The sequence below is a fragment of the Taurulus bubalis genome (genome assembly GCF_910589615.1).
Source record: "Taurulus bubalis genome assembly, chromosome: 12".
Classification (NCBI taxonomy): Eukaryota; Metazoa; Chordata; class Actinopteri; order Perciformes; family Cottidae; genus Taurulus; species Taurulus bubalis.
Window position 1 is genome coordinate 11679735 of NC_136600.1, and position 22500 is coordinate 11702234.

At 43.3% G+C, this 22500-nt stretch overlaps 2 protein-coding genes across 2 annotated transcripts in view; one reads left to right on the forward strand and one right to left on the reverse strand.

Annotated features, from left to right (window-relative positions):
* The window catches only part of rgl2 (ral guanine nucleotide dissociation stimulator-like 2), a 31880-nt gene extending 22795 nt beyond the window's left edge, over positions 1–9085 (reverse strand). Inside the window, exons 1-2 of the mRNA XM_079226884.1 lie at positions 8873–9085; positions 6299–6471 (exon numbers count right to left, since the gene is read on the reverse strand). Of these exons, the coding sequence (XP_079083010.1) occupies positions 6299–6463 (165 nt within the window). The 5' untranslated portion in view covers positions 6464–6471; positions 8873–9085. The remainder of the gene's footprint in view (positions 1–6298; positions 6472–8872) is intronic.
* A 6049-nt stretch (positions 9086–15134) lies between these two features.
* The window catches only part of phf1 (PHD finger protein 1), a gene marked incomplete at both ends in the record, with an annotated part of 21087 nt that continues 13721 nt past the window's right edge, over positions 15135–22500 (forward strand). The window contains 6 exons of the mRNA XM_079227464.1: positions 15135–15212; positions 15380–15461; positions 16249–16335; positions 17427–17521; positions 18024–18172; positions 18766–18861. Coding sequence (XP_079083590.1) covers positions 15135–15212; positions 15380–15461; positions 16249–16335; positions 17427–17521; positions 18024–18172; positions 18766–18861 — 587 coding nt within the window. The remainder of the gene's footprint in view (positions 15213–15379; positions 15462–16248; positions 16336–17426; positions 17522–18023; positions 18173–18765; positions 18862–22500) is intronic.

Below are 22500 nucleotides of genomic sequence, written 5' to 3' on the forward strand. Positions count from 1 at the left end.
ATCTTCAGCGAGCCCTGGAGGAGTTAGTGAGTCCAGTCAGCCCTCGGTCCAGCATGAGAGGACGAAGAAGAAGTAGAGCTGGCCAGAGGTCTCGTAATTGCATGGAAGGTTCCCCGTGTAAAAGCTAGCAAACAGTGCCATGGTCACAACAAACTGAAACATCATCTCGAGACCAAACACCCGTCACTGAACAGCAAGAGAACAGGGACTATTTTGTTCGCCTGCGCACGCAAACTGAGACACGGGTAACTTGTATGAGTGTCTGCACTGATGGAGCAGCAGCCATGGTCGGGCGCATTAAAGGCTTCGTTAGCAGAGTATATGAGCTGCGGAGGAACTACAAGTGTTTTTGACTGATGAGAGGTCTGATGATGCAAAGCTGCTCGCAAGTGATGAGTGGTGTGCAAGGCTGTCATACATGGCGGATATATTTCAGCACCTGAATGAAATGAACACACGAATGCAAGGCCGAAATGAAAACCTGCTCACAAGCACAGACAAAATAGATCGTGCAAAAGTGCATCTCTGGGAACAACATGTTGAAAGTGCCAATCTTGACATGTTCCCCTCACCCAGAAATGGCAAGAAGATGTCAACACTGCTGCACTGTGTGAGATGATAGGAAGACACTTAAAAACTCTTGAGGAGAAGTTGTTTTTTTATTTCCCCTCAACCTCCACTGAATGCTTTGACTGGGTTAGGGACCCGTATAGCTCAGCAACAGTTTTTGGAAAGGACGTGACTGAGACAGGACCATGTTTTAAAGCTGAGCTTTGCCTTTGGGCAGTTTCTGGTTGACTGTTGCCAAGGAGTTCCCTATTCTTGCAAACAGAGCAATTTCAACATTGCTCCTATTATCTACAACATATCTGTTTGAGATGAGCTTTTTTAAAGAATGGCTGCTATAAAAACTAAAAACAGAGAGAGACTGAGAGCTGTTGAAGAAGAGCTTTGTGTTTCTGTGGATATCAGCTCTGTGTTCATCTAAACAGGCCCAGGTTTCACACTGAGTAAATATCAACAAATCAAGAGACAACTTGTCAGCATATATGCTGTATTATGCTACAATGTGACATTTTGTAACTTTTGGTGTGCTGGTGTGCCAAAAAAGTTGAAAAACACTGAACTAAAGGGCCGACGCCACACAAGATTATGATACAACAGTGTTATTTTGACTGCGGAGGAGGAGGGGGAGGACAATCACTAGACATTAAACCATTAAAGCTCTAACTGGTCATGTGTCTGGCCTTTAATGTTTCCTTATTCCAGACAGGGCTGGTATATTGAGATAAGAAGAAAGTTTATCCCTTGAGTTTGAGTTTGGGCTGAATCTGGGTCAGAGGAACCAGCCTCTTCTGTGGAGGAACTTTCTAAAAGTGTAATAGATGGATGTGTAATTTGGAGTTCAGCTGCCACACAGGCTGGCGGATAAGCATCATAATTACAGGCTACTCGTGGTGGGTGGCACGAAAAAAAGGACTCTGCAGCTGTTATTTTGTTATTTTTCAAGTTCTATTTGTTGTTGATTTTTCCCCATATATGTACCATTGTTTTTGCTCTTTGTGACAATTTGTTTATGTTCTTTTCAAAGATGGGATCTTCTCTCAGGACCTTCAGCTCTGCTTTCTCTTAAAGGAGAGCTGAGAGAAAAGAGCCCCCCCAGCTGCATGCAGGAAGTACATAATAAGTGTAGACAAACACAGGAAGCAGGACATGCTGTTGTGTTGCTGGGCTATTTTTCTTCCTCTCCTTCCATCACAAGCCGAAGGCTGCGTCAACCTCTCCTCCTGAACAACTACGTCAGCTATTGGACGGCACCAGAAAAAGCACGGGGCAGGAAGCCAACTCTCCATTTTCACCCCCTCTGCTCTCAAAAAACATCCAGCTCCAACCTTTTTCCTGAAATAAATCCTTATCGCTGGACTTCCGCTTGGCCGAAAAGCTTTGACTTTGAACAAATACACACACCGTTACAACTCCACACAAGTCTTCCCACTGAACAGGGGGTCATACATACATCTTCTGAAGCTTTCTTTAAAGATAATCATTGTTTTTCTCTTCTGAGTGGTCCACAACCCCAACCCCTTCCTTCCTATTTTTCTCCCTGCTCTTCTTCTCACGCTTTCATCTGTGTATCCCTTGGAGCCCGTTATCTACTCTCTTTTAAGTAAGATTCTGTGGCATTCAGGTCAAAGCTGTTATATTCCTCTTAAAGAAAAAGAAAAATCCTGCCTTGGATGTGATTACCCTGATAGATATCATCAGTCTGTGATGTTCTGCAAGTTAATTTGTCAGGAATAGTCAACTTTTTCCGTGTGCAAACTTTGCCTTAACCTGTCTCACTTCAGATTCACTTCAGCGAGTGTTTTCCACTAAAATGTTGAGATAACAGCTGTTAACTTGCTCCTGTTCGTCGAAAGTGGGTTTATGGGTACATACAGCAGTTAACTAGACAGCCATCGTCTGTGGAAGACCCCAAAACATTACACCCACGGGTGAATGTTATTCCAAAACCACGGCCATTCATTTGCTGTTATAACCATGTCTACTCTTCTAGTCTCAGGATTTCCACCAGGTATTGGAACCTGGCTTCAGGGATTTGCAGCCATTCAGAAAATTAGTGTCACTGATGTTAGGCGATAAAGCCTGGCTCCAACCTCCAGTTTACTCCATCAAAACTGCTTGAGCTCAGAGCAACTAATATATGTAAGTGTAAGTGCGAAACACCTCTTTTCCTAAACCTAACGAAGTGGATTTGTTACCTAAACTAAACTTCCTGTGGATATAGAAGTTTATTTTGAAAAGTCGCTATGCATGTAACTGACATGTCTTAAAACTGACTCTAAAAAGATTACGTAGAGCATCATAATTTGAAGCTAAGTGCCACTGACCAAAGCCGCGGTATTTGAGGCTTTGGGCTGTGAATGGGTTAAGGGGGTTCTGCTTCAATTTCTGCAACTCACCGAAACCGACAATCCGACCTTCTGTCACAACCGTCACTAGACGGTAGTGCTTTTTTGTTGTCTTGTCACTTCCTGTTTTACTTTGAAATCATCCTCCTGTGTCATGTCTGCTGTCTTTACTTCCTCATGTGTGATTACCTCTCCCTGCCCTGATGTGTTTCACCTGTGTCTCGTTAACTCCCCTCCCAGTGTGTATATATACTCGGTGCTTCACTTGTCTCGTTGCCAGTTCGTTTTTCTTCACCTGTGAGTCAACTTACCAGCGTTTTTCCTGCCTGATATCCTGTTCTGATTCTGACGTCCCTTCGTTTCCGAGTAAGCCCGATCCCTGCCTGTACCTCTGCCGAGTTTGACTGCCTTCCTGTGAATGACCCTGGACTGTTTACGTTGGCGATTCTACTCTCCCCGGAGTGAGACAGCTGCTCTCACCAGAGCGGGTCAGAGCCTTGCCGACCGGCCTCAGTCCCTCCCCAGTTACATCGGGAGAACCTTCGGCGGTCCTTCTCCAGAGACTCTATCCTGTTGCAGTATTACCTTTATCAATAAAGGAATTCTTGTGAACTTTACTCTCTGCCTCGGGTCGTGCATTTGGGTTCTTCCATTAGTGCTCCGGCGTGACACCTTCCCACCTTTGAATTTTTCTCCAGAGCTCATTCGTTCATTCTTGACACAACTATTCCTCTCACTGTTCGTGCGTGCAACCAAGTAGAACGCGATGAAAGACTTCCAGGAAAGACGGTCTAAAGATGCGCTCCGTCACGCCCACTTTGAAATGATAGCGCGTCTCCCTCCTTCTCGACGACGGCTGGCCAGCTCTTCACCGAGCCTTCAAGCGTGACCGTTCGGAAACAACTATGAACACTTTCACCTTCCAACATGGTCAGACAACATGTTTTTTTTCTAGCACAACCTGGATTCTCACAGTCGGTGCTCCAGATAATTGAATGGGCTTGAGGTCAGGGTTTTGTGCAAGCCAGTCAAATTCTTCCACATCAAAATGGAAAAGGCATTTCTTCGTTGACCTGTCTTTCTGCAGGGGGGTCATTGTCATTTTAAAACAAGTAAGGCCCTTTTCTGAACTATTTACGTTCACTAAGGAATTGTATGCTGTCATATTAAGATGTACCCTCATTGAAAGGACTAAATCATATAAAAGGACTCTTCTCATGAAATAAGAGCCCATGCACTTGAGCTGGGCCTCTTGTTCCAAAAGACTTGCAGCTGTATTTGCATGAGGTTTATCCTGCTTTCTCTGTGATGGATTTCTTGCTGTGTAATTGTTGAATATCGTCACAAAGCGGTGAGTGAAGAGAAGATAAGACTTTTATTCTCAAACATAGTTCAACCAAACTTAATATTTATATCATGTTAAGATTTATATCTCAGTGGTCCAATCTTTTATAGCTGCATTTAAAATAGTATGTTCTTTTCAATCTTTATGTACTTTTGGGAAGAAAATGGGCAAAAAAAATGCAAAAATATATTATCTGTATGAACCATAAAGGTTTCAGGCTTTATTTTCACCTCAATCAATAGAACTGAACCTGAAAACACACGTTGTTTCTTTCACTTCGCCGCGTCATTGTTCATTCGAGGGTTTCACTTCAAGCATTCTGACTCACAAAACTAAGTTTCCCTCATTAAAAAAATCAGCAAGTGGCCGTATTGGATTACACTCGACAGACCGTCCTTGGAGACGGCATGTGATACTGGATACTGTTTATAGACAGAGCAGGTGTACACCACATCGACCGGCCAAACCGGAGCATTAATAATTTACGGCGAGGTCCAGCAGCCACCACGTGAGCACGGAGGAAGTCTGCTCGTTCGGAGAGCGGGTCAGTGCAACTTCATTTGTTTTTAGCTGCGAGGAGTTTCTTGTAAAGTAAAACCAAAGAGCCTTGAGCAGGTAGTGTGTGGTTGGGTCAAAGGAGTTGGTCAGTAGGTCATCATGACTCAGGAAACATCATTTATTACTATTTTATTGCTTTAGTTGAGGTACGACGTTTGGGGCAAGAGATAATAAATCCTGAACTCATGTGTAGAGATCAAAAAAATACTTCTACTACTCCTCAAAACACTCCAACTGTGTGTGAAGTTCAACAATCTGAAGAGCTTCTGATAAGGCTCAGCAAACCTCACTATCAAGTCACTAAACATTAACAGAGGGTGAAGGATCGTGGGAAATGCTTGTGTACCATGAACCTTCCTTAGCTTCAGTTCAACCAAATTCCATCTTACGGATGTTATCGCCGAATCAACACATTTCAGCGACGAACCGCGTACGAGTTGAAAAAGTTAAAAAATACATTTAAACAAGACTCAGGCTCACTGCTATGAAAGTTGCTCAGTTCTGAAGCAAATAAGATTGACTTCCGAGTATAAATTTACCAAAATCCTTCCACATACTTTGGGCCCATGGAGCGAGCGCACTAGCGTTTTCGCTAATTTCGCCTCCAGGCTGCTTGCGGCAGCTCATTCACATGAACAGAGGAAGGAAAATAACTTGACTACTGATGCATTTTACAACTTGTAAGACCTAATGATTTAAACAACAGATACATTAAGGATTCGTACTGGGAAGGTGATTTACCTAAAAAATATATTATCCGCTGAGCTACAGACGCCTCTTTCCGAGCATAAGAATCTTTTAGCCCCGTGGCTTCATCACAACGGACCCGGAGGCTGTAGTTCCACGGTTTGGCCGCTAGGTCAAATAAAACAAACGCAGACACAGCGGTGCTTTGAGCTAAATGACAATGCAAACACGCTGATGCTAAGCAGGTGTAAAGTTGACCATGTTCACTGTCTTAGTTTAAATTGTTAGCATGCTAACATTGGCTAATTGGCAGGAAACTATAGTGTTTCGCCAAAGTTGATGGGGACGACATTAGGTGTTAGATAGTTGGTCACAAACCGAAGATTTAGGTGGAATTTTTGCATCGTGTTGGCACTAGAGGAAAATAACCGCACTTAACCAAAACACACACACATGCCATCTTCATCTATTTCTGTCTGTTTTACACTGACTTCTTTCCCTCAAGGTTTTTTTTTCTGGAAACCAGCCGACCGCTGCTGTTTATTTAGGAAACTAGTAACTGAGCTCAGCTCGCAAGGTTTCACAGAGGGCCATCCTAATTTCTGTTAGCTGTGTCGACCAGGAGCGCCGCGACAAATAAAGAGTCCGCGTCGCTTTATTGCTTGAACAGGAGAAAAACTAATAAAGTGGGGTTGCACAAAAGCGATGAGAAATCAACTCCATATCACTCTCTGCATGGCGCACAAGTGGCAAAATGATGGATGTGTTTCAAGGAGGCGGAAAGGGAAACACTCACCTGTGAAGTTTCCCATTCGTTGCCGCCGCCACAGCTTCCCCTCCGTGATTGGTCGCTCGGTGTGTCAGGCTGCAAGGGCCGGTAGCCAATGAGAGGCACGCCGCTTGACTCCACCCCCGGCAGGTCATAACCACCTGCTCGCATGTGCATGTTACGGGGGAGCATGGTGCCAGCTGCCACGGACAGGGAGGATATGAGAAGAGAAGTGTTTCAGGAAATCATCTTGAGACTTTGTTGGGATTAGATGAGTGACAATATGTTATTATAATGTGTACTATTATTATTCTCAAAGATAACTCCCTAAGAACAAGAGAGTACTGGCTTCCTGTCTTTAAAACAATACATTTAACATGACTACTGTTTGTCTATAACTCACTGATGGGTTTAGGTACTGAAATGCATGTGTGATCTGCTGCTACTGTACATTAGATAGATAGATAGATAGATAGATAGATAGATAGATGTATACTTCATTTATCCCCAAGGGGAAATGAGTTTGTCACAGTAGCAAGCAACTTACATAAAAGACACAAAAAAGAGAAAAAATATCAGGAATGCAAAATACTCAATACATACAACAAAACAGTAGAGCGTATTCATTTAGGGGATTAAACAATAAAGAAAGTGCAAAAATGCAAGTATGTGCAGTGTATATGAAGTGTATATAAGTATGTACAGTGACTAACTAGTCACGAGCTGTGAGTTCTTCTTCTGTCTTCAGGGTCAAAACTAAACATGGAGAGGGTCTGTTTGTATAGCACCCCATACCTGTAACTACCATACCACAGCTCATTTTAATTTTCTATTTTATTTTACTCTTCCTGAATGCTATTTCTTTCTTTCCATACAAACCCTTTGTTTATTTTATATCTCGCCTTCAGGGATAGGTCTGTCTTAAACCAACAATCAGGTGCCCACATGAACATTGAAACCGGTTTTGCTTGCTAAATTTCCTCCTGTTCCCTGTGACAATGAAAGATTCCTCTCACCGTCAGTAACGGCAGACACAATCCATCGTTCTCGTTCTGTGCAATATTGTGTTTAAAAGTTTATTCGATGCTGATATGCTCAATGTCTTTTTATGTCTTTTGTAAAGCACTTTGAATTGCCTTGTTGTTGAAAGGTACTATATGAGTAAACTTGCACTTTCCTCATCCTGGTAGACACACTTTTAAACTTCTATAAGTAGATAACATGGACAGACTGAACTTTTTCCAGCCGAATCGGAACAAAAACTCATGCCAGTACACGTATTGCTGAACGCGATACAAAGCAAATGAATACTCTGAACCTGCTTTCCATCAACATCTCAGCAAAAGTTTGAATTTGGCGATCCGAGACATTTTTAAATGAAAGCTGTAAGTTAGAAGCACCTCGGAGGCCCTTTCGTGGTCATCCTGTTTAACCCGTTAGTTGCGCCCCACTGCAGGTCAGGATTTGCATAGCAACCCCTCCTTCCATTTCCCTTTCCACGCTTTGGTATCTGGTTTGCCATGAAGATAGACATCCAGTAAACACTGTGGCCGGAATAGAGGTGTAGGAGGGAGAGAGAGAACGAGAGATGGAGAGGCTGATACAAGCTCTATGGAAATGAGACCTATGGATTATCCCACTCTGTTGTGCAGGTAGTGCATTAGGCAGTTGTTAGTTTTTTTGTGACTTTTCTTGCTGAAAGGCCACATAATTAATGCCGTAAAGAGCCTGCTGCTGACAGTTCCGCTGCTGACAGTTCCGCCCCAGCGAAGATTTCCTTCGAGAAATCCCCCCCACCCCCAGCGACTCTCACAGCTCTGCCTCAGAATGAGCCGGGGCTAAAAAAGAGCCTCAAGTGAGATATACAAATGTGCTGGCAGCCTGGCACACCCCAACTTTCCTTTGTGCAGCTCTGTAGCATTGGAGCAACACTTGTATATACCCTTGTTTACCATTCCTGTAGGTTTTGTAATTTGGCTCATTATGATCTCGCTGAAATAACCCAGTTTTCAGTCAGCATGAGAGGAGGAAACTACACATGCAGGCCTGCAGGGAAAACAAGTTACACACAGTGCAGTGTATGCTCTCACCAACGGCCATGCAGAGGTCTGAATGCCTGCTATTCACTGGCTCTGACCAAAGCAGATATAATGTACACACACACACACACACACACACACACACACACACACACACACACACACACACACACTGTACAGCTGTAACTAGGTTACAGTCGAGTCACACCCCGTAATGCTCTTTTTTTTCAGCTCAATAAATGCTGCCATAGGGTGGTGCTAAAGTTATGCACCGTCCCAATGATAGCTTCTGACACAATGTAAATGATGATGATGATGATGATGATGATGATGATGATGATGATGATGATGATAATAGTGCCCGTCAGAGGGCTGTAGAAGTTTGTGCGTGATGGCACTCCCTATCAAAACACTCGAGTGACAAATGGTGACACTTGCTTCCTACATGAGTCACTCAGTGACATGAAGGCCGTGGAAATGTTTTTTTTTTAAAAGAACAGGCGATAAAATGAGCCAGATAGAGGAAGAGAAATGAGGGAAGCTCTGCGGTAATTCAACTTACTTATGGGCAAGTGTCATCCGCAAGATGTGGCTTATCCAACTGTGGTCGGCCGGCTTCAGTCAGCATCGGGTGACGGCTGGTTGCTGCTGGATCAGCTGAGGAGAGTCGCGCCCATCTGTACCACCGACACCGTCAACTACGACGAGAGAGTCTCCGTCCTCTCTCTCTCTCTCTCTCTCTCTCTCTCTCTCTCTCTCTCTCTCTCTCTCTCTCTCTCTCTCTCTCTTTCCCTCCTTCCCTTTCTATCTGGTGTCCCCGCGCCACTCGTCTGTCCAGCCTTCAGCAGCTGATAGCGCACTCTAGCCAAGCCGCAAACTCCCTCCCTCCCCCTCCCCCTCCTCCTCTCTCTCTCTCTCTCTCTCTCTCTCTCTCTCTCTCTCTCTCTCTCTCTCTCTCTCTCTGTCTCCCTTCCTCCCTCCCCCCCTCTCTCTCTCTCACTCTCTCTCCCTCCCTCTCTCGCTCCCTCTGACGTCGCAGTTCCTGTATGTTGTGCTCTCCGCGCTGAGGCAACAGCACAGTCCCTCTCCGGCTCCAATGCGACGCTCCTCCGGGGTAATGTGACTTCGGGGACGGAAGAGGGAGACATTCGCAGCACTGACGCGTTTCCGCACGAACGTCTCGCGGACACACACACGCAAGACAGTACGCGCGTTTTTTTTGTTTTGTTCCAAGTGACAGTCCTTAAACCTGTAACCTCTTCACCTCACCTAACCAATTCTGAAATGTCAGCATAACCATACAATCAAGAACCCAGAATTAACTTCATGACTATATGTTAAAGGCGAATATGTGAAATATGAATATGTTTTATATATATATATATATATATATATATATATATATATATATATATATATATATATATATATATATACAAAATATGAATATGTTAAATTGGAAATACAGAGTATCATGTCAAATATTTGTCATAGTAGTAGTAGTATAAGGGTTTTATTCAGTCATCACATACAAAACAATGAGTAAAGTACATATACAATCTAGTAAACAATATGAAAAGGTATAGGTATGAAGCATAATGCATAATAGTAAGCATAGTTATTTTCAATTAAGTAACCCTCAAGTTAATTATATATAACAGAAAAAAAGAAAAGAAAAAAAGATATTTAATTCACACAAAAATAGCTTCATAAACAAGCTTTAAAAACAATTTGAAAACCAACAATTGTAGTTGACCATTCTTACATTTATGTTAGTGTTGTTTCATAATTTAACTCAGAGATACATCTTTTTATCCCTTTTTTAGCTTTTTGTACGATGAACATTGTTTGCATTATTTTAAAATACCAAATTATAAAATTTCATAACACAAGATTTAACAAAGGATTTGTGTGCTCATAGTACAGTGGAAGTGTAGTAATAACTACCTTTGCACAGCAGGATGTTTCTCTTTCTCTGTGTACTGTAATCTGAGTTGCTCTGGCATTTGTTAAACGCCTTCTTATAACCAGTCTAACGTGATGGTTTAATGTTACATAGCAGCTCCACCACGTGTGCATTTTAGTTTTGCTGTGCTTGTTTACACCAACACTAAATATTAAGCAATAAATAAACGTTTGCACTGTTCCTGCTGTGAGCACCATTAGCATCTAGCCACTGGCTCCATGTGGAGGCAATAAACTTGAATTAACTTAATTTAAAAAACAGTGTATTGAGCGGGATTAATTGGCATAAATGGTTATTGGCGTATAATGAACTCAGAATCGTTATGTTTTTGTCAGCTCAGAAAAAGCTGTTTATATATATACAAATGCAGCGGGTCCTCTTCCATTGAGTCCCACATGTTGCACCGCCATGTTTCTACAGCAGCCCAGAACGGACAACCTGGCTCTTGGGAGAGCCTTTCTCACTTTTTTTTCGTAGTTTGTTCTTGTAAACGTTCATTTATTTTTCAAATAAACTTGCCTCAGTGGAGAGAAACTAAGTGGCGAACATTAACTCAACTGTAGTTTTGAGGTAACATACTTTAACTTTATCAGTATTTCTATCCAATGCTAATTTATAGTTTTGTGCCTTTTTGAAGGCAAATGCATTTTTTACTACATCTAATTCTGATGTATCATTTGGGGTTCAACTACCAGGCAGTATGTAAAGTAATTACAATTAGCTCCACCAATACAATAAATCATCAATAGTTATAATCCAGTAATATTATTCTGAATGATGGTCACTTTTACTTTTAGAACTTTAAGTTTTCTTTATTTTTGATGTCCTTTTACCAAGGAAAGATTTTGAATTCAGGACCTTTGCTTGTAACAGATTTTTACACAGTGGTGTTACTACTTTTACTTGTAATAACCCTAAAGGCATCAAGTATTCTCCTTTTTAATCCCAACAACAGTTGAGATGCAAGTATTGCACTTTTTACTACTCTTCATTAATTGACTGATATAAAGTAATCACCAGTTACTTTGCAGAATAGCCTTTATGCATAAAAAAGATGAGCATCATTAAATGACCCAAAAATGACCCAACATATATAAAGGGTACATTTAGCTCCGCCTTGACCATCTACACAGTCAAATGCAGCGTAAACAGTAAATACACCATTAACATAGTATACTGTATATTAATAGAACACTCACAGGTGCATTTTTCTGCTTAATGAGCCCTTTTACCTATTTGTAAGACACAATTGCATGCAGGACTTTAACTTGTAATGGAGTATTTGTACATTGTGGTATTGATACCTTTACTGAAGTAAAGTATCTCAATACTTAACTAAGACCCACCCATCCCAAAGAAATATCACTTTGTAAAAATGTCATCCTTCTGTGGCTCTAAAACTCTCAAGCTTTACAAGGATGTCCAAACATAGTGCAGTACCATGTGTGTGTGCGTGTGTGTGCGTGTGTGTGTGTGTGTGTGTGTGTGCACGCCCCTGAGTCTCATGACATCTCATGACACTGATCCGAACATGCTTAACTCTCCTAACGATCTTTGATTAATTGGCTGATGCTCTCTCTGCATGTCAACGGACCGGCTTGTTGTTGTTATTGTCTACCTCAACTGAGTGGGACTGACTGCAAGCAAAAGACCATCCAAGGCCATGCACATTTTGGACAGTTGAAACTGCGTGTTTCACTGATGAACAAAGATGACCTCTCATCACATGCAGTGAGTGAGTGATGTTGTGTTCTTTTCATGTTAGCAGATTTTTAGAATCCTGAAGAGAAACAACTCTGCAGCATTTCAAATTGTGTGAGGCCTTTAGCACTTCCTGCCCGGTGGTGGAAAAGTACTCCAATCTTTTACTTACTGTGAGTAAAAGTGGCAATACCACAATGTAAATAAACTCTCTTAGAAGTAAAAGTTCCACATTCAAATGTGTATTTAAAGTAGTTTTTAGCATTAAAATATACTTAAAGATGCAAAAATACTTATGCACAATGGGACCCATTTCAGAATAAAAGGTGTTATAATACTGCATTATAATTAGTGATTTCATGTTGTTTAATGTGGGGCCAATTTGATACTTTATATCCTGATCTGTAGTTTTATTTATTGTATTAAGAATGTTAATCTGCAAAGTATCTGGTAACTCATGTTGTCAAATAAATGCAGTGGAGCAGCAGGATACATAGCAGAAAAATGGAAATATTTAAGTAAAGTAGTGCCTCACAAATGAGTACAGTACTTGAATGCATGTCCTCAGTTACATTCCACCTGGTCCTGCCCTGCAGGTGGGGGCCTACTATCTGATCACATCTTATCCTTTCGTCCGGTCTCTTCGGTCTCAACTCAATGACCCTGAACATCTCTCCGACTCCACTGCAGTCGCTGTTCTTGTATTTGCTCGCCACCTAGTGGTGGCGGCTTGGAATTGGCACTTCCACCACTTGTTAATCTGCCAGAGGCCATTTTGAACCGCACGGCGGTGTTGCCACACGCTTGACTGGTGTGAGTAATGTGTAAGACGTCAATAAACAAGAAAAGACACACAAATAAACAAACAAAACCTTGGCTCGGATACACGCGCCTGGAACCAAAACGTGCTGTTCTTCCAAAGCAACTTAACTGTGAGTATAATCTGCTGCAGCCTTAATTGAGCATTGTTATAATTAAATAATGTGTCTGTGACTCTGTTAGGGCAGTTTTTTGCCTTTGTTTTGAAGCAGTAAAGGTGTTTTCTGGCACTTAATATACATTCAACAATGGTCATGTTTGGTTTCTGACTGGATCTTGGGAGTAGCAGTCTGCATTGTCTGTGGCACATAGTTTATGGCTTGAGTTGGTGTAACCAGTTCCATACTTGTTTTGTATTTTCCATCACACGTTAAATTAAAGCCTGCATGTCTTTGTGAGTGGAGATGACCCTCTTTGGATGTCACATCTGTCCTGCAGATGTGGTTAGCCAAATGTTATCCCGTTTGGAGCACCGAGTACTGGAAAGGTTATTCTAAATTTGGCATAATTTGTTGAAAGAAAAAAAATACCTTGATAATTTATGTGATGCATATTAGTGAGATCATTATACCTGCATGCAAGTCTGCTGTGATATCATAAGTGACATTCTATAACCTGCCTCATACATCAGACGAGTTGGTAATGTCCAATCGCCCCTAAATTCCCCTTTAATAAAGAAACACACACCTACATTCCTTAAGTTTGATATAAGACTGAGCCTTATCATTTAAATTGGTAGAGACAAGTTTAAGTGTTCGGCGCTGCTTGCTCGGGCATCTCAGTTTAAAAACTTTCCCCCACGGCTTTCCTAAACTTGGCTGGTCCCTCTTGTTCTCGCCCAATTAATGAGGCGGCTAAACTCATTAATTGGCCACTTAATTGGCCCCCGCCGCTGCGCGCGCTGCTTCCTCTGGCTTTTTTTCTTCTAACACACCGCCGTCCCTCCCTCCCGCTGCCAGACATCACAATCCCACCTTGTCACAACAATTTAGGGTCAGTCTCTCAGACGGGAAGGTGCTCTCACCGCGAACGACCCCCCCCCCCACTCTCCCTCTCTCTCCACCTCCGGACCCCCCTCTCCATCGGTATCTCCCTCCCACTCTATCTCGGTGTTTTATGTCTGCGTCACAACAAGTCGGTCGAGAGCGAGAGGCAGGGATGATGGCGTCTCTGGCGGCTTGATTCCGGCGCTGCTCTGACAAAACCCGCCTTAATAGCATCAATGGGTGGAGGCGGGGAGGGGGGGACAGGGGGGAGCGGGGGAGGGGGGGCGACGGGAACATGACGAAACGGCATCGCGGAGGACGGACAAACTAGGCTGGGAGACGGACGGACAGTCAGTTGCCCCCCCCCCCCCTCCCCCCCTCCCCTCCCCTCCTCCCCCTCGCCTGACTGACACACACACACACACACACACACACACACACACACACACACACACACACACAAACACACACACACACACACGCGCTTGGCACAGACAGGGACATACATGCACACCATCCACTTTTTTGCAAACACGCAGGCTGCGCATCCGAGCGGGCAGTAATTGGGCAGCGGAGATCCACAGCAGATGAGGGCATTTCATGTCCAGCCTGTCCGGGAATCACTGTGACCCCGACGGAAAGGAGTTCGACTTGACAGGTACCCTTCACCGGCGCAGCTCACTGTGTTGCAATTTTCCCGATTTCCTTTTTGTGATTCACAAAAGGGCTAACATGCACTGTTGTGCATCCTGCGTCTGTCTTGACTTGAGTGCATGCACTGGAACAAATGCTTGCAGAGATAATGCCCGCACCAGTCGTTTCATGCCTCTATTCAAGTTTGTAAGGATGTTGGGAGAGAAGAAGAAGAAGAAAACAGCAAAGTGCCTGGCGGATGCATGCTTCAAGTAGCCGCACACTGATCTTTGCTCATTCAATCAAACTGTATTGCAGCAGTCATCATGCAGTGTTTTTTTTCTTCTTTTTTTCTGTGTGTGTGTGTGTGCGCGTGTTTCATGTGTGCAGTAATCATTTGTCTTGCTCTCTTGGTTGTGTACTCACTCTCATCTTTCACTGTGGTGGATACAGGCTGTCGCTATGCTCTGATCTAAAAGGAGGAGGGTGTGTGAGGGGTGTGTGTGTGTGTGTGTGTGTGTGTGTGAGGGGGGGTTAACCCCTTTGCACCGAAGCCCGCCTGTCTGAGAGCCAGCCCGAAACGCCGGGGCCATAAACCCCTCTGTCAGCAATGGCAGCAAAGTATTCAGCGAATAAATCGGATTTCCATTTCACATGAGCCCTGCTCTCCCTCCTCTCCCTTTCTCTCTCTCACTCCCCTCTCTGTCTCTCTCCTCAGGATGGGGGGAGTAAGTGAAGGAGATGATGTGTTGGCTCGATGGAGTGATGGACTACTGTACCTCGGCAATGTGAAAAGAGTAAGTGCGTGTGGGAGTGTGTGTGTGTGCGCGCCTGTGTGTGCGTGTGACAGAAAGACTTCTGAGTGTGTGGAGTGTGAGTCAGTGAGTGTGTTCACCTGGATTTTTGAAAGGACTTCCATTTAGTTTTGTCAATCATTCTCGCTCACCTGCTATCTCCCTCTCAGGTAGATGGAGTCAAGCAATGTTGTCTGGTGAGATTTGAGGACAACTCGGAGTTCTGGGTGCTGAGGAAGGACATTCACTCGTGTAAGTGGAACTCTTTTTTTTCTTCTTCTCCTTCCCTCTCCCTTCAGCTGGAAGAGTTAAATAGCTTTCTGTTGGGATCTCTTGTGTGTCTTATAGGTAAAAAATATATTCTTAGATTGAGTTTTGGAATTTCAGCTGCACTCCAACTAAAGGTGTTTGTTTCCACGCTGAAACTTTGCCCACAGAGTTGAAGGAATACTTTTCCGATTCATTGCCCGCCTGAGCCCGTGAGCTTAAAACTTTTCAGGTTTAAAAGAAGTATGCACCGGTTCTGTCGGGATCTCTGAATTGTGACTCCTAAGAAAAAAGAAAAAGCAAGAGAGAAATTACAGTCACGTTCGAGGTTATGATGCCGAGGGCTCTGAGTATTATGATCGGGGCACGGCGAGTTGTAATTGGTATATTAGAGTCTATTTATGAATTTATTAGATTAATGACTCTTCAGGGAAATGGCGCCCCCACTCCACCTAACATCAAGCGAAGGGGGAAGTTGGACGCTTGTTAGGACCAGGCTGAATATCCGCCCGTCAAATGAAGTGAAATCTGAAAGGGTGCAGGAGACACTGAAATCAATGAGGTGGCAAGGATGTGAATCAATATACATAAATTAATGCTGTTGACTGCTCTCTCTCTCTCTCTCTCTCTCTTTCTCTCTGTCTGTCTGTCTGTCTGTCTGTCTGTCTGTCTGTCTGTCTGTCTCTCTCTCTCTCTCTCTCTCTCTCTCTGTCTTCCTCTTTCACATTTACTTCCTCCCCTGCCTCTCTCTGTCTATCTCTGTTTGCCTTAGTCGCTGCCGGAGTGGAAGAAGTTTGCTGTATTTGCGACGCGCCGCCTCTTAAAGAACCCCTCATAAATTGTCTTAAATGTCGCCACGGTAAGGAAGCACGCCTCATCATATGCTGTCAAGCGCTGGATCTCCACCAGTTCTTGCACTGACCTTGAAGATTTGACACAGTACGCTAGACAACAGCATTGCTCTTTGAAAAAAAAACACAACAGAAAGCCATCTATCGAAAATGATAGAAATAAATTGTTACATCCTGGCTAGAATAAAAATGAGTGAGATGCCCACAGGCATTGAGCTCAAATGTCACAAGTTTTCTTTACTTGAGCTTGTTGCTAATCCACAAAGATACATATTTAAGACAGAACACAAAAAAATAAGTTTAAAATTGCATTAATTACGTCGTTAAAATAATTCTAAAAATGACATCTGCTCCTTTGTCAAATCAAGAATCTATGAAAATACAAAAATCTACTTTAAAAGTTGAATTCCTGGATACAATATCCTACTTCATTGTAAAGTCCATTTTCAGTATGTGCATTGGCTACCAAACATGTCAATCAAACTCGATTTAAAGGGAGAGCAGAAAAACTTGAAACAAAAAACAACCCACCTGTCTGGTGTCAAACTCTACACACACATCTTTCTGCACATTGAAGGTAACACATCCAAGTGCAGTAACTATACATATAACACGTTGTTGAGTGGAGAGGGAGTTTTCTCCCCAAAATCCCAAAAGCATTTGCAACAATTCACAATATCCTACGGCCGAACTAGACAATCTAAACAGTCTCGATTGATAAATAGCTAAGAGTAAAAATATGTATTTTTGAATTTGAGGTAGACTGTGCCTTTAAAAGTTTGAAGGGTGCAATGAAATATACCGAAGTGTGAGTGGGAAGAAGTTTCACAGACACTAGGCAGCAGGAAAGGGCAGCAGATTTTACCGTCATGTCTTCACGGTTCTGTCAGACTAACAGGTTTGCTGACAGTTTGTTTTTGGGGGAAAAAGCAGACAAACATACTGCCTGCTCCCTCGATGCTAATAGTAAAGTAAAATGTTTTGCATGCCCCTGACAAAACCAGCAGATCACTACACACGGAGCCGCTCTGCCATTATCGTCACTCCGGCTGTCTGTCTTGTAAACACAAATTAAACGCTCTGCCTCCTCCCATTACAGGTTATCATCCGGAGTGCCACACGCCAGCCATCGAACCGGAAGCTGACAGCGATTCGTGGATATGTCGGCAATGTGTCTTTGCAGTCGCAACCAAGGTCAGGCTGCTAATCTCTCCGTCTCACACTCTGGGGGGAAGAAAACATTCATGTGTAATGTGGGAGACATCCAGTCAAATATATCAGGCTTCGCCGCCACGACAATGTTGTGTACAGCAGAAAATGGGCGAAAGCACACTAATTCCCTCAGTATTGACTTCAATATTAGATGTTCTACATTGTGTCCAAGAAATCATGAAGAATCAATAGTTATGAAGCTGAAGTTGAGAGAAGTACATTTAAAGCCAATCAATCACATGTGCTCCAGTTCTGTAGATATGAGATGAGAAAGCACCCGGTTAATTGTCAATCGGTCAACGTCCATATCTCATTGTCCAGACTTCCTCTGCTTTGGACACTATCTCTCACGGATGACCTACAATAAAATGAGACGAATTGCTTTCTCCCCACCGAATGCGATCCGTCTCCCTCGCTGCTCTGACATGACAGTGATTTGAGGGTTCACCGACCAATCAGTGCTGTCCTAAAATTGTGTTTTCAGAGAGGCGGGGCGCTCAAGCGGGGACGTTTCGCCCGGCTAATGCAATTCATGAAACTCCGGCTTCCCTACCAGCTGTCGTCTTTGGACTGGGACCCGCAGCATCTGACCAATCAGCAACAGTGCTACTGCTACTGCGCCGGACCTGGAGAGTGAGTGACACCGCAGAGGCCAGTTTAAGTTTGGATGTACAGCTCGCGTATGCCCTCTAACATTTGGCATTTTCCTCCGAAAAGCACCATCTCATCGAAGTCAAAGTCGTCATGTGGATTATTGGCAAATTGCATGCAGCATATCAGACATGTGTCAAACTGTATTAGCAGGATTTCTTTTGAGTTTGTTTTGACTTTCTTGGAATGATGTGAGAGATGTTCGCTGTATCAGTTCAGATACTGTTAGGTGAGCTGTCAATCAAAATTTTTTATGCATTTGCGGTGTTTAATTTTGTTTTGCTCCTTCGCTTATGTTGCGCTCTTTTGCTTATGTGGCGAACCCTGCCCACCTGGCACATAAATAAGTAATAAACAAACTCCCAAACCGCCGTATCTTTATGAGTAGCAGGATCCGGTGGGAGTTTACAACTGAAGACACATTTCAGCTAGGAAAATGAAAACTGTCAGCCGCAGTCATCAGCCTTCAGTCTACCCTCAATTATGCATGAATACAAAAGTCTGGTGGCAGATGTTCGACACATGCATGCATTCATGTGTTTCAAGGGTCCTGATGTTTGTGTGTTGGCCTGCAGGTGGAACCTGAAGATGTTGCAGTGTGGAAGCTGTGGCCAGTGGTTCCACGAGGCCTGCACACAGTGTCTAACCAAGCCACTGCTGTATGGAGACAGGTGGGTTAATGAGCATTAAAAAGCTCTGGATTCTTAATACTCAGAATTATAGATTTGTCGTCGCAATGACTGTAAAGGAATTTGTCATAAACATTTTAAAATTCTGAATATATCATGTGCACACCAAAACTCATCGTGAAGCAGATCTTAATATTTCGGTGGAAAATATTCTGATAATGATACATTGAACAATTTAAACTTTAATTTAAGAAATCAAAATTAACAAATGAAAATGGCAATGGACAACTTTTCAATTCCCACCTAGCTTTTATTATTATTAAGTATTATTATTTTTGGCACCGTATCGTTTTCCTCAGAGGCTACGACTAGCGACAAATTTAGTGACGAATTGAAACCATCAGGGAAAAAGCAAGAAATATATTAAAACATATATTATAATTAATTCCAAGTGTAGCTCAGAGTAATCGCAGTCCACGGCTCTTCTGCCAATAGCAGGGGGTCGCTGTCGGGTCTCTAATGCCGTGTTCACACCAAAACAGTTGCGAAATATTTGCGCGTTCAGATTACATGTTAAGTCAATGCACAGCCGCGTTAGGTTGCGAAAAAGCGAATTTTTCGCCGGGCGTCGCGATAGAAGCGAAACGGCGTCGCAACGCCGCTTTTTCGCTTTTTCGCTGGCGTTCAAATATTTCAACTCCAGCGAATAATTCGCATGACGCGGAGTTGCGAAAGCCAATCAGCGTTGAGAAGCTCCGCCCGGCATCACTGCCGTTACTGAATGAAACTGCTGGCCCGCTGAATGAGCGCTGGAAACGGCTTCATTCAGACACTCGTCCTGGAGGAGTCGGAGCTGTGTGTGACTACGGATATTGTTATGAACCCAGACACGGGGGCGGTTGATGTTCCGACGTGTGTGGGACTTCCTCAACAAGTATAAAGCAGAACTAGTGGTTATTTCAATGCTGAATGGCGGAAATAGTAAATGCTTTCACAAACACGGAGATAGAAGCTCCGCCCGGCATCACCGCCGTCCTGCGGTTACTGAATGAAACTGCTGGTCCGCTGAAGGAGCGCTGGAAGCGGCTTCATTCAGACACTCGTCCTGGAGGAGTCGGAGCTGTGTGCGACTACGGATAATGTTATGAACCCAGACACGGGGGCGGTTGATGTTCCGACGTGTGTGGGACTTCCTCAACAAGTATAAAGCAGAACTAGTGGTTATTTACCTGGTGGATGAAGGAAATAGTAAATGTTTTCAAGACACAGAGATAAGCCCCGCCCCCTTTCCCCAGCGATGGTTGCGAAAAAACGGATTAACCACACAGAGCGAATTTTTCACCTGCGGCGCGATATAGGCGAAGTGGCGTTGCGAAAATTCGCAACTGTTTTGGTGTGAACACGGCATAAGAGCTGTCTTTTCCGGTATCGACTATGGAATAAGTAACCACTAGTTCTGTGTTATACTTGTTGTGGAAGTCCCAAACATGTCGGAACATCAAACGCCCTCGCGTTTGGGTTCATAATATTATCTCTTACCGCACACAGCTCTGTGAATTTCACCGACTCCTCCAGGAACTGCGCCTGGTTTATCTCCGTAAAACAAATACCGATTATGCCATCCCCCATGGAAATAACCACTAGTTCTGCTTTATACTTGTCGTGTAAACTCCACATACGTCGGAACATCAAACTTCATGGTGCCTGGGTTCATAATATTATCCCACAACAGCGTCTGAATGAAGCCGCTACCAGCGCTACTTCTGGCGGAGCAGCAGCAAGACGGCAAGACGGCGGTGGTGACGGGTGGAGCTTCTCAACGCTGATTCTCAACGCTGATTGGCTGACGCAACTATGATGAGTTGGGATATTTCAACTGGCGCGACTTCGCCCCACGTCCTTCGCTCAGTTCGCCCACCGTCAAACGGTCTGTTCGCGTCGCCCGGTGGAAATGTCGCGCCGTCGCGTCTGTTCATTGACTTTGCATGTAATCTGGTTGCGCAACAAAATTCTGTCGCGTCCGGTGTGAACACGGCATAAGCTTCATGCACAGTTTGCTCATGACATCATATGTCAACTTTTGGAGCGAGAGCTAGCTACTTTTCATCGGAAAAGATGTGGCAACACAGCACAGGACAGACCGCATTTTATTTTTCCCACAAACATTTGATTATTCCAGCATTTGCCATTTCCGCTACTTGGGAAAGTAGCTGCAAAAACATACAATGATGGTTTTTAGTAGCTAATGATAGCTAACGATAGCTAACGATAGCTAACAATCGCTAATGATAGCTAACGATCACTGCCGAGGGGAATTAAAGCTCTATCCTCTTCAAGTTGTGGTTGCGCAAGGGTTGACGTACTTATTTTGTGCCATAAATCAAGTCAGACAGAATTGCATAGTTAAAGCCAACCATCCAATCTAAACGTGAATGGTCTCACTATTCCATCCATTACATTGTGCAATCGACAATTAATTCATAATTATAAGCTAAATCAAAAGATTTAAGAAAAATACAAATAAATACATTTTTTAAAACATTTTTTTCTGCACTCTTTAAATTTGCTTTTCTGTCAACATTCATGCCGAATGCCGATACACATATGTATTGTGTTGAATCTATAAAATGTCCGAAAATAGTGAAAAAATTCACATCAAAATTGCATGCTTTGTCCGACCAACATTCAAAACCCTCAAAGATATGCAGTTTACAATCATATAAACCAGAGAAAAGCAGCGCACTTAAACTGCAAGCAGTAGATTCCAGGCTGATTAAGATAATCACAGGAAGACGTCTCTGCGACAGCTTCACTTGTCAGAGAAACTACCTTAATTAGCTTAGGACTGAATCATTAGTGTGCATGTTAATGTACTCACTGACTTGTGCTACAGGGACTAGAGCTTCTCACACACTCGCAGCAGATGTATCACCTCTCTGTTCGTTGATCAGATATGATGAGGGGAGGATATACGAGATGCTGATCGCGGCGCAGTTTGGTCGGCTGAATCTCAAGCGTGTAATAAAATGTATCCATCCATTAAGTAGTTATTGTCATTAACAACCTGTGTTAGCCGACCGGGCTCCACACCCACCCTGACACCTTGTTATTGCCGAAGCCTGTCTGAGGCGGGAAGAAAAGAAGGGATTAGATTTAGATTGACAGTCAGGGAGAGTGAGCCCGGATTGGTACAACATCTGCTGAGCAGGTGATGGAGGAAGAGTGAAGCCCGAGTTCACAGTTGGAATAGTAAGCATTTGCTGCCGTCATACTGTGTGTGCGCTTCATCTTTCCTGATGACCTTCAGCAAACACATGCATATAGCGCGGAAGGACAGATGCACACATTGTTGGTGAGCTGCGTGCTCAGGGTCACCCACAGCAGAATGTTATTACAGGGTAAATGAACACACCTGTCTGCTTATTATCAGTTGAGGTTGATTTGTATGATAAAATATCTAGAGAACACAGACATGTGCGCGAGGAAGATAAAGGGGGAGAAATCACATTGTACAGGAAAAACTTGGACAAAATGATAAGAAGTCTGCACAAAAATAGTTTTCACAGAGATTGTGCAACAAAGCATAAAGACAAGATTTAAGATGGCAGCTGTTTTTTTGTGTTTTTTTAACTAAATGACAAATTGATTAATCAAAGAGAAGAAAATATTCGTTTTAGGATG